General features: G+C 36.1%; 1 protein-coding gene across 10 annotated transcripts in view; it reads left to right on the top strand.

The window, feature by feature from the left end:
- LOC139740142 (voltage-dependent calcium channel type A subunit alpha-1-like) overlaps nucleotides 1–13343 on the top strand; it is a 280936-nt gene that overhangs the window by 155679 nt on the left and 111914 nt on the right. For 9 of the 10 annotated variants that reach the window (XM_071650727.1, XM_071650721.1, XM_071650728.1 and 6 more), the window contains 3 exons: nucleotides 8133–8264; nucleotides 11307–11385; nucleotides 12859–12976. In XM_071650727.1, the coding sequence (XP_071506828.1) occupies nucleotides 8133–8264; nucleotides 11307–11385; nucleotides 12859–12976 (329 nt within the window). Of the gene's footprint in view, nucleotides 1–6453; nucleotides 6586–8132; nucleotides 8265–11306; nucleotides 11386–12858; nucleotides 12977–13343 lie in introns of all 10 variants that reach the window. The other variant, XM_071650722.1, reaches the window with a different exon arrangement.

The following is a 13343-nucleotide window of genomic DNA, read 5'->3' as shown; positions in this document are numbered from 1 at the left end:
TTTACCCCCCCCCCCCCCCCTCTCTCTCTCTCTCTCTCTCTCTCTCTCTCTTACTCCTTTTCTCAACTTATTTCCATTCACCTTCTCCGGTATTTCTCAAGTTATCCCCGTGAACATCAAAACAATGAGGAGTTTGAAATCAAGTCCATTTGGGGCTAATTATGTGACTACCACAAATTTAAAAAAGAAAGTGGGATTCACATTGTTTTGGATGAAAAAAGAAAGACCTATCAAATGTAGGCCAATTTTTCAATCAACATTGTCGTCCCCTCTGCCATACTAGTGAGTATTTTTATCCTTCATCATGTACAAGTAATTGAAATGTGTTAAATCCAGAACAATTTTGTTTGCGTCCTTCAGGGCACATGTAGTTGTAGTGCCGTAACATCAAATCTAATGAGATTTGCAATATATCTGTCCCTAAAAAAAAGGGGGAGGTAGATTCTATTGGTCACATGATGATAGAGACACACAGCCTACTAGATAGCATGAGAGATGAAGTTAAGTTACATAATTCACAGGAAATGTCGCACACTACTAATGGAGCCCAACACAGAATAATGTGCATTAGCAGCCCAACATAGAGGAAAAATTGCTTCACCCGTTCATTTCAAGTCCCGTCTACTGATGATGGTGTTAGCTTTCTGCAGCTCTGCTTTCCGTGAGGTAGAATTGAAAGGACCTTGTGTTTCGAGAGCTCCAAAGAAGTTTTGGTTTTCATGTTAAGTAATGTTTTTGAGAATCAACCACTATCGATATTAGACACTCTGCCAGTTATGTTTGTTGCATTTAATGGCTGCTCTGGGGAAAGAAAATGGGTTAATGGATGGGTTTGTTTGATGATTTCTCTCAAAAGAAGTACTAGATATTCACATTGCATTCCTCAGATATCAACAGTGCAGTCACATTTTGTCAAATGTGCCTCACATTATACTCTCGGAAGCACTCACATATTTTTTATTTTGCTGATTGGAGTGCTTATGTAATGTGCTGTAGTAATAATGTTTTGAAACAGGTCTCGCTTTATGGTATATCACCTTGTTAAGCCACCTAACTACACTTGTTGCGAGACACCCCATTTCAGTCATTTGTACATGAACTATTTTTTAAAGAATTTGCTGTACACAATATATCATGTGCAATCAATATATTTTCAAAATTGGGTGCTGTCTAGCTCGAAGAATCAAATATAAATGGTAAAAAAAAAATCCCTTGCCTATAAACAAGAAAAAAATCTGAAAACATGAATGAACAAATACATATACCTACTGAGTAGTAAAGTGAATCTGTTGATTAGTATTTTGACTGTTTGAAGGAATTTTTTGAATAGAAAAAAAAATGAAATAATTTTGTCATAAGCTTTGAAAAATCTGGAATAAATTCAGTAGTTTTTTTCCAATTGTGAGCTATTGTAATGTGAGGTATACATGTTATCTTACAATTTCAATGTACAATTTCAACATCAATTCACATGAGATTTGTTTTGTTCAGTTGACTTTACATGCAACAAGTTTGCCATTATGCAACTTTATATGCAGGTGTCTTTTTCTTCACCATTATAACGTTTATGACTTTGAAGAAAAAAAATTGAAACCATTAATTATATGATCTTTCTACAGGAGGTCTGCCCTTATTTCATTGTTCTTTTTCAATTTCTTGAATATTGAATTCCCATGTTTTATGTCAAAGTGATGATATACTTTTCATGTGTCGTAGTCAAAATCTACTTTGCCATGTGTCATAGTTGAGACATAGTTTTGTCATGTGCCATTGCTCAAATACATTGTGTCATGTCATAGTAAAAATGTATTTTGTCGTGTGTAGTAGTAATGATATATTTTATTGTATGTCATAGAAGAGATATATTTTGTTATATGTCACAGCAAGGGTAGATTGTGTCATATATTTTGATAAATATATACCGGTATATTATATATGACCTCACTGATGTGGAACTGAGGAATCATACAATGCTGGCTGATGAACAGAGTAGCAGTGACCCCACATCTTATGTGACCTTGCATCAAAAAGCCAACAAAATGTTGTCAAATAAAAGGAACAACAACAACCAACAAACAAACACATCATGAATTAATTCAGCTCAGATTCTGAGAGAGAGAGAGAAAAGACACTCTCAGAGATTATGTCACACACAACATGTCTATGAAAATTATATGTTTGTTACCCACTGAAATGATCTATTAAATTGCAAACTGTATAGCACTGCCAAATCGAGTAAAAGCTCTTATGTTTGGGATCTATTGATTTATACTGACATGTTGTGTATTGTAATTGGATTTTTAGAAAAATTTTACTGCACTGACTATGAAGAAGTTATTAGCAATCCTGAAAGTTAGCCTAGTCATAAAGAACAATATAATCATTATTATGCCAATGTATTGAAGGTACTATATGTACTAACTCTTTTAAAATAGTCCTGTTTCTGTGTATGTCTCATAAATGGACAATTAAGACAAAACAATATGAGACAAAGGAAGCAAAGCTATCTTAGATTATTAAAAAAAAGACTGCTTTCATGAAATTTTATGCTTACAATAAAAAAAAAATGGAAGAAGATATACTTGTTCAAAATTCAAAATTTAACATTGCTCACATAAGATAAGTTTTCAGGTCTATGAGTAAGTGATATGTGTGACTTTTTTTGGGGGGGGGGGGTTTCTTGATGCAAGGTCACCTTTAAAATGTGTACTAATACACTGTCGTTTTGGTGTTTATCTGGGTTAAAACAGTAATTTTGATGATTATTATTTGATATGAAGTGTATAGATGCAGTTTTGTGGCATAAATTTGTATCTGAGTATGTGGCTTTTCCCATTTTGTATAACCTCTATGTCTCCTCATATATTTTTTTTTCACAGGTTCACTTGGTTTGTTTTGTATACCATGATGAATTTCATGTTAGTTTACATTAGAAAGAAACTGCAATGGAACTTTCCATGTCAGTACTAAAAGATACAATTATCCAGACACCATAGTTATAACCAGATTTCAGAAGATTTTTAAGGATCATTTTATATGAAAATGTGAAATCAACCAAAGTATTAAAGCCAAATTCATGTCTTCAATGGCAAAGACTTTGTAAAACCTTTCATCTATTTGCACAATACACTTTTATCCATGAATTATAGTAGATTTACATGCAATACAAATTTAAACATTTTAAGCCCTCAAAGACACCATCAGAAGATTACGAGCAAATTTTGTCAAATTTTATTTTATTTGGACCATACCATTTTGTCAGCAAAGTGTGGCATCTCCTAGGACTTTATTTGCATTATTTGATGATGTAAACACGACATATCAGAATATTCCTGATGTTTTTCTACTGTAATATTGCAGCATAATACTTTCTCGCATCTGCATACAACTGAATCAATTTCACTAACAAGCTTCACAGCTCCATGGGTGTCGTAGTGTCAAATCCTATCCGTGACATTCCCATGATGCACCATTCTCTTCACAGGCAGGCAACAATGACCTTTCTGGGTGTATACGACCTTTAGGAAGAATACAGGCTATCAAAGGCCTGATGCATCCTCAATCCTAGACAAACCTATCAACAGATACTTGTCGGCGTCCCTGAAATTTAAATATGGAGGAAAATTGGTGCGATAAAAACAAGCAAAATTGTTCTGAGAGCATCAACCTAATTACAGTTAGTGAGGGATAGACTATTATCACTCCTTGTCATTCACTTGACTCTCTTGCTTCAGTATTTTGTCAGCGTTAACCAGGACAGCTGTAGCGGAGCGGGTTTGTCAATGGCAAACCATCGCCGGGTTGCGTCGTCATGGAAACCTTGCTGCAGCTGGCATCCACGGACGTTTTTTCCCCTTTGACATGAGTTCTGCATCTCATTAGCATTCTTTTTATCTCTTCCCTCTTCTTCTTCTCACTGTGTTTAACCTGTCTCCATCCACAGAGTGCGTATACCAGCTGCAGCCCAGTGTACCTGTCTATTTCAAGCATATATTGTCATGTAACCGACAACCCCCCCCCCCCCATTCAAACCTGAATAGATGCATTCTTTGTTGGGTGCTGTATCCCTGGCAACCGCATCATCCCCAAGCCATTTATTCGTGGCATTGTGCTCTCGTAATCAGCATAAGATTCTGTTACAGTTTCTTAGTTTACTGATACGGCATACCACAAAGTGATCGCTGCTCCCCTAATCCTAACTACCACCACCCCCTCCCCCCCCCCCCCCCACTTGCTGTGTTCAAGATGTATGCATTTGTGTCCTAATATATATTATCGTAATGTACCAAGGTATATCTGTGCATATACACTATATATATATATATATCCAAGAGTATGATTTTGTTGTGATTGTTATTGGTTATAGAGTAGAGTTATTATAATGTATTGATACCCTCATCGCGGTGTTATGATTATATTTAGAACCTGCTGCATATAAATGCCTGTGATGCTTTAATATTCTATAATTGTTACCCTGTCCAACTCCCCATCCCCTGTTTCCTTTACCCCTCTTGCCTTTAGTAGTCCCTCTTGGTAGCATAGCCTTCCTGCTTGCAATACTTTGGGAAAGGAACTTTTTCTTGCACATGATCTGGGTCACAGGGACATGATTAATTGATGTTAGTCACTTGTCCCTGACACCGACTAATGGATTAATTGAAGCAAAGTAATTGATGTATAGCCCATCACAGTGGATGTTCGTGACCAGCTGAAATAATTTGTGATCGAAAAGCCAAACACCAGACATGTTACCTTTTGAGAATAGGGGGCTTAAAGGTATATGGGCCTACTTATGCTCCACCGGCTCATTCTTTATTGTACACACACAAAAAAGGGTTCAAATTTCCATAGGAAATCATTCTATTTGTGATTTTCTTGAAATATCTGTGGTATTACTAGCTATTTGGGGGGAAAAAAATAATGTTGGACTTTGAACACATGCTCACTTTCATGTAACTCATGTTTTGACAATTGAGAAAATCTATGTGAGACATAAGAAACATGGGGCTGCCAAAAACTATGAAAATCAATTCTTTCCCTTCATTTTATGCTTTCAAACTTTTTATTTCAATAAAAGAAGGAATATCAAAACTTCGTAATCAGCATCATATACCCGTGGCACATGTTTGTTTGTTGTTGTTTTTTCAGATATTCTGGGACACTGATGCAGTAAAACTTTTTGTTGGTTTTGAGATGCATGATCAATGATGGGATTTTTTTTTTACAGTGATATTCCACGTGAATAGATTACTTAGTCTGTGTGTTGTCAAAGCCTGTCCCCTGCTTTTTCCAAACCCCCACCAGAATGCATAACCACTACCACATTGTATAAACAGCAGTGGAGGGAAATTTATGTGATTCTTGACTAACAACATCCAAAATCTAGACAGCATCTCCACAAACCTCGAAAAATGTTAAGATCTTGAATGCATTGTAATGTCAATTTACATTGAGAATCCTTTCTGTGATTTGTCTATGGCAACTTCAGAATCCCGTCTACCAATCTTCAGCGCCTTGTTTTTCATCTCTGAATTCTTTATTTCTTTATTTTTTTTTGGTACATCAAATTGATAATCATACAGTATAGCTGAATTTATGATGTGCAAGAAATTTGGTCTTCAATATAATAATGGTTATAATGAACTCAAGTCTCCTTGCAGTCTTGTAATCTCGGTGTAAGTATTAGAGTTTCTTGCAAACATGTCATTACTGTACTGTATTCATCATTTTTTCTGTGATAGAGGTGATCATATAAAACATTCATTTACGGATTAAATAAAGGCATGAATGACAATCAAGGCAATTCTTTATAGATACATTCAGTTAAGAATATTGTCCCAGTGACTGGCTAAGCATAATGTGTAAATGTAATAAACATTTATTGTCAACATGATGTCAATCCTGATATCATACAATAGCGGTGGAAGGTGTGTCTAGATAATTGGTTGTGTATGACAGCATGCTTGTGACTTTCTGCCATTAAAACAAAAATGCAGCAAAAAAGAAAAAGAAAAAAAGAAAAGAGTGACCCAGTACAGGTCAAGGATATCATGTAATTGATTTCATGTTCAAACACAAAATCTTAACAGACCCTAACAAAAGATACTCTGAATCTACACAAATTGAGTTCATTCCATATTCACTGAAATAATCTTCAGAGTTTGCTTCAGGACATAGTGGAATCTCAGAGCTTTAATTACACTATCTGTACGTAGAAATTTTATGCTCTTGTTTTTTTTTTAGTGGAAGAAAGTCTCATCTTGTGCTTTCGCCATGTAACTTGTCTACTCAAGTCCTTTGTATCTAATCCAGCTTGTTAAAAATGTCTCTTTGTTTTTGTTTGTTTTGTTAACCCCCTCCTCAATCCCCCCCTGCTCCTCCCTCCCCACCCCAATAATCCGCAATTGTCTGTTGCACCCAACCCAATCGGTCCCTCCCTCCAATAAACCACAGGTACTGGACCAACCTGCGAAATCTCTTGATCTCGCTGGTGCATAGCATTCAGTCTATTGTCAGTCTCGTATTCCTCCTATTCCTCTTCCTCGTGATATTTGCTTTACTTGGCATGGAGTTCTTTGGAGGACAGTAAGTAACAGCCCCCTTTTCCCCCCTGTGAGAAAAAAAAAGAAAAGATGCAAGGTGCATGCCCACTCTAGTTTTTTTCAAAGGAAAGAAATTGTCATTATTGTTGGCATTTTGAGTAGACAGTTTTGATGATTCGATCCTCTCTTTCCTTTCTCTCTGTCATCTGTTTTGTCAATCCGCTCTGCCTGGGTGAAATGTGTAGTAGACTGGATTGATCCTCTTTTCATTTCCTTCTTCCTATTGTAGTCTGTACGAGTAAAGTACTTTAAAAGCATGGATCCGTGCTAGAGGGGGAAAGAGTTTGAACCCCATTGCATGAGAGGGGCAGTCATACCCCCCTCCTTTTTAATGCCTGATGGGCCATGCCCAGTCATCACTGTAGAGGGTATGACGCATGATTCTAAAATTAGAAAATGGGCCGGAATGTCTTGCATGGCTCACCTCCCTCCCTCGATGCCACGCCCCCTTTGATTTGTTGCTGTTGTTGTTTTTGAACACCAGAAATTCCCCTCCAACCTCCTCCCCCTTCCATTCCAATGTTTTTTTCTCCCAACAGGTTGATAAATAAGGTGATAAGACACAAAGTCACGTGCCATCTTGATAACCCACTGATTTCTCCACGAAAAAAATCTGAGTTCTTGGTGTCACTGTGATTGCATGTGTCATCGGTCACTCCCTCCTCATGCCTCATGGTCCAGCAAAAAAAAAAGCACATCACTGCTCTCGCTTCATTCTTCAACTTCATTTGATTCTAGTCTCTTGTTGTTTGTTTGCTTTTTTCTTCCTTCAACAGCCGAGGCCTGGATAGAAGAAAAAAAAATACACATTCATTCCTACAGCCATTTTTTCATCACAGGAAAATGTTTTCTTCTTTTGATTGAATGATTTGTTGCACACATGCACTAATATGAACGCTTTTGTTTTGTTTTGTTTCTCTCTCTCTCTCTCTCTCTCTCTCTCTCTCTCTCTCTCCAAATTCATCTCTCTATCTGTCTTTTCTCTTCTTCTATCTGTTATGTGAATTTGATCTGTTATTGTTTTGTTTGAATGTTCTCTTCTTATCATGTTTCATCCCATGTGTCTTTGTGTTTATCCCACCCATATGTGTTCCCGCCCATTCCATCCATACTCCATCCTCCACCCACCTACTCCTCATCCTCATCCCTCCCACTCCAATTTCTTCCTTATATCTTTCCCATACCATACCTCTTCCTTATACCCACTCTCCTCTCCAATCCCTCCTAATTTTTCTCTATTCTCCTCCTACCCCTATTCTACCACCCTCCAATCTTCTTTCCTTCCATCCTCCATCTTCTTTCCCTACCTCACCCTCCATCTCCTTCTCCCCCTGTTTCCAACATCGTTATTCCTCATCCTACATTTAAATATGAAACTCTACCAAATGATACCAACCTTTCCCCATTCCCCCCCCCCTTCCCCTAAATCTCCATCACCTCCACCACCACCGCCTACACTCCATCCTCCCCTCATCCCTCCCATTACCTCATCCTGCATGTTTACGTGTTTTCTTTTTTCCCCGTCTCCAGATACTGGTCCTCCCTTCGGAACCTAGTGATATCCCTCCTAAGTAGTATGCGTTCTATTGTTAGTCTCCTCTTCCTCCTTTTCCTGTTCATTCTCATCTTTGCCCTCCTGGGAATGCAGCTATTCGGTGGAAGGTAATTCATTCACAAAACAAGGAATTTTTCTTTGATATGATTACCATAGTTGTTACCCCCCCCCCCATATATTATTTTGTTGTTCCCGTGGTAACACAATATGTATCCATTAGTAGCGAGCCCCGCATGACAGGTGCCATAGCCACCATGCTGCCCCCATGGGTACATACATGTAGGAGAAGGGGTAATTGGAGAAGACGGGAGAGGAACAGAAAGTTGTAGATGAATTTGAGGGAAATATGGTATTAACACCCATCTTTTATGAATTCTGAAACAAAAGTAGATATTGCTGAAGTAAGGAGTACATATCAACATGACAAAGAACATATTGCAGAGCGATTAATGCAAAGATATTGTGAAATCAACTTTGAGTGCAACTCCAGCAGCAATTGCAGGTTGCTCATTTCTTCTTAAGTAGGGTGTATGCACCTTAGAGATTTCCTATTGATACTCTTTATGACTCATGTCAGTTATGTTCAAATTCAAATCCATATGCATAATCCCCTTTTGACTTTAAAATGGGTGAAAAGAAAACTGAGACATTGAATCAGTTTTTTAATATGTATGATTAATACAGGTGTGATTATAGATATACATATGTATGTATATCTTTTGAATATGTGTGATTAATATAAATGTGATTATAATGAGAGATATATAGAGATATATATCCACAGAGGAGAAATTTGTCTGAGCGAGGGCATCGTCGTTCAAAGCTTTTATTATATGAAAAACAGATAAACTGTATTGACAGGAATATTGGCATTATGTATGTGTTAAGAGTGAGAGTAATTATGAAGAGAATTTTGGTATCCAGAAGCTGAAGAAATTATTAAATCAGAATTCAAATTATTATTCATTCCTTTCTCCTGATGAGACTGAATGAAACAAGAAATCTTCCTGGATGTAGAAAGAAAATAGAGGTTGAATCCAAACTCCTGCTAGGGCTTTGATTTAAACTTCATAACTATCTTGTAGACTCCTAAAAATGGTTTACTTAATTAAGCTGAAATGTTATAGGACATTAGATGACATCTCTTTTTATTCTTTATATGTAGCAGGAGATTACATCTCTATTACAATTCCTTGTCAGTTTGATACTTCTTTAGCAAATATAGTCCTTTTTTATATATTGGAAATCTTGATTGTCATATCCAAATATATTGTCCCCATAGGTTTTTTTTTTAAGTGTGCACTGTGTTTTTTAATGTCTATATAACCTTGACAATTGCAATGGTTTGCAAAGCGAATTAAACTCTGAAAAGCTATGATTTTTTAAGCAAAGCAAGCTGCATTACAATAATTTTTACTGCATTTGCTAAACCTTGATTTCCATAAAGTCCTCTATTGAATTAAGTTCTCACACGCGTGTATGGGACCTGCATACCGAATGCAATGCCTGTACCATGCAGCAATTTTTTTTTTATTTGTTTATGACAAATTTGTCCATTTATCTAGATATTTATCTTTGCCTGGTATGAATGTCACAGCTTAGAAATCTAGCTATCATTACTGAACCTATGAATGCAGTCCAGAGCATAGCATTAAACTTCTGCGCAAGAAGCAAGTTATTTGATTTGTTTGCATATTTCTTGCAAGTCCTGATTTAGTTTTACATGTTATTAGTCATATTACTATAACTGTTGTTCTCATAACAATTATTATTAATACTTTTGTGTTTAGTGTGTGATATAGCCAGTGTAATTGAAGTTTCTGTACTACCCAGAATTATACAAGAGTGTAAGGTTATACAAACATTTGCAAAGTTATTTTCCCCAGACTTAAAAGAAATTTCCTGTGAATTTTAATGATGTTATAAAGCTGTCAAAATTAATGGCATTTTAAGTTCTTTGGATATTTATTTTCAAGAGGGTGTTAACATTTTGCATTTTGGAAAGGAACTGGGAGCATATTTTTCAACTCTTTACTGATTTGTTGGGATATAGTCATGCAGAAGAGGAAAAAATTATATGTGTGAGAAATCTGGAAATTCTCCATTGTAGAATGCCCAAATTTGGCTATTTATGACATTTTTAATTTTCTGTCAATCACCAAAGAGCTATCATGGCCTTGACTGTTAGATGAGCTCATGTTTTTATGCATGTTTTTTTTTTGTGCATGAATGTTTCAAAACTTTTGCTATCAGTAGCGGAATGTTTTATTCAAATTGTCATTCCTGGCTGAATATTCTTTGCTTGGAATTTTGATCACCCTTTTATAGCTCTAGCAATCTTTGCACCTCTTTATTTTCTCCTCCCAAACTTTTTTTTTTCTTCAGATAAATTATAGCCAGATGCAAACTCCTTGACATTTGATATGTTTGTTTGGTGGATACATGTTGCTGTAATTCTTTTCATGCAGATTATGAGGAAGATGAAAATGCTAGTGCTTATAATCTTATATTAGTTATACTCAATTTGTTGGGGAAAAAATAGTAGAATAAACAGTTGCAGAAAAGGGTCATAGGAAAATGTGAACATTTTTGATGAGCTAAATAATACTTGAAAAAAAATTATGATATGATAAGGAGGAAATCAAGGTTTAAGCAAACTTAATTTTCCATTTTCTTTCTGTGCTGATTTTCAGTAATTCTAGGGATAATAATTATTTTGTTCTAAAAGAAGGTTAAAAAATTCTTTCTTTAAAGAGAGTTAGGATGTAGCACTTAGGTATCTATAACCCAAACTTTTGCGATATTGCAAAGATAATTACTGTAAACATTCATATTTTTGCACGATTAATCTTTCATGCTGAGCAGCTGAAAAACATATTCGCGGGTTCTTAAATTTGTGTTGCACGATTGTCACCCCATTCAAAATGTCCAGAGAAAATTGTGAAGATATTTTCACGGGTTTTAAGATTCGCGCTGGCTAAAAGTAGCACAAAATGCGTGCAAATTTGTGCATTTACAGTAAGTAGATGAAATAGTCCTTGAGTACAGTTTAAGTGGAGGCTTTCTTTCCCCTGTCTTAAAACTTCTACGAGACTTTAACCATGTGATAAATATGTGAGATGAAATATTTGATGTTCTGTCCCAACCAGCTTTAATTACGACCCAGAACAACCGAAGCCTTCCAGTAATTTCGACACCTTCCCCATCGCCCTCATCACTGTGTTCCAGGTGAGTTGAAAGTGAATGGCCCAAGTTTTATTTTCTGAATTATGCATTATATTTCACATACATGCAGAAATGGGGGGAAAATAGTTCTTTGATGTACCACTTTGTACATTGCCAGAAAAAAAAACCCAACAGAATCAATCTGGTGTTTTGGGCAGGAAATGTGCATGCGCAGGAAAAAAAAGGAATCTTTTCAGTGTTTTTTTCACGTGAAAAGTACATTCGCAGGGGAAAATGGAGTATATTCAGGGCTTTTGTTTTTTTATTACAGGTATTGCGCATGTGCAACCTGCCGCTGTTTTTGAGTGGAGGCTGCTGATATGTGCCAAGGGTGGATGTCTCATGACAAAAAAAAAGAAATAAAACTAGCAAGCTTGGGAGCACATTTACGTAAGCAAAAAACCTGAACAATACTGCCAAGTTTCAAAAACATCAATCCTAAGAAGGTATTCTGTTTATTCCAGTTTTTCACTCACCTTGTGATAGTTACCTAGCAACTTGAAGAAGAAAGAAAAAAAAAGAATTTTAAAAACACACATTGGTGGTTGGGGGTTTATGTACCTCCTTATTTTAATGTTTATGAAAGAAAAGCCTACATTTATTGCTTGAAGTGACTAGATTAAAAACCCTGACTGCAGAAAAAACATTGAATTGAAAATACAACAGAATTGTGGTACCATGAAGTCCTTGAATGACAGACAAAGTAATCTAAGGAAATACAATTTCTGTATCTATATTTTGATAGAGCATATTAAAAGACATTAGTAAAAAAAACTTCTGAATATTTATGTACAATACGATATTTCAAAGCAGTTGGATTGTGAGAGATCGAGTTGAGTTTGCAGCATCAGCAACTAAGTAGTACAGAACAATAGAAGTGTGCTCAGTCATGAAATTCTTCTGTCGAGATTATTTACGTTGATAAAGGGAAATTTGTAAGTCAATTCAATTCAATTCAATTCAAATGAATTTATTGGGAATTTTCTGCATTGAATATATATCACAAATGAAATACAGTCATTTCTTATTGTTTTCAATGCAGTAGAACATACAGTGTGTACATCCGAGCGTAAATGAGATATACGTCTACAGATTGATCTACTCTACTAATTGCCTCTTCATACATCATCCTTCGACCAAGTTTGGTGAAAGCTGCTTCATCCAGTTTTGAGTTACCACTTAAAGAAAAGAATAAGAGAACACATCAGTTGGGAACCACTCGGGATAAAGTGAAATCATTATGATCTGACTGAATTATGGCACATGAATTGGGAATGTGAATGCAGAAGACTGTCGTCAAATAAGCGTATTGCTTGAAGATACAACAGCCTTGAAAGAGAAGAAAAAAAAAAAGAAAATGGGCAAAACATATATCATGTATACTTATCGGAAACAAAACAAAAGAAAAAAAAACAGAGACACTCAGTTGCATTGAATAGAAGTGTGGTCTTGATTGTGAATTTTTTTTTTTCGCAGATTCTGACCGGTGAAGACTGGAATGCTGTGATGTACGCAGGTATCAAGTCACAGGGGGGAGTCCCGAACGGAATGTGGGCAAGCATATACTTCGTTATTCTGGTGCTATTTGGCAACTGTATCCTTTTCCGCTTCAAGTTGGAACAAGTGTCAACCTAAACCGGTTTCACTTGCATCAAGTTTGCATGTTGGATATTTTTTGCATGAAAAAGAAAGTGGAAGACAGATTTGGATGTCTGTAGCATTTTTCTTTAATGTGATGCCTTTGGTAAAGTCAGTGATGAGACCTACATGTATCATATGCATAAGATTTTGAATGTTGCTGAGAAGCTGTTTTGGATGCCATTTCAGTTGTGACATAATGATAGTAAGTTATGTCTTCTTCTTATTAGTGTGGTGATGAGCACAGACCACAGTGGTTAATTGCTATTAACCCATTGAGGTCAAGCTGTATTTGCTGTAACACAAATTTTCCATAGACACCT

Source organism: Diadema antillarum, unplaced genomic scaffold, assembly GCF_040938485.1.
Source record: "Diadema antillarum isolate AM-2024a unplaced genomic scaffold, OU_Dant_1.0 seq00000837_RagTag, whole genome shotgun sequence".
Classification (NCBI taxonomy): domain Eukaryota; kingdom Metazoa; phylum Echinodermata; class Echinoidea; order Diadematoida; family Diadematidae; genus Diadema; species Diadema antillarum.
The sequence above is the reverse complement of the archived record's forward strand: the minus strand, read 5'-3'. Positions and strand labels throughout refer to the sequence as shown.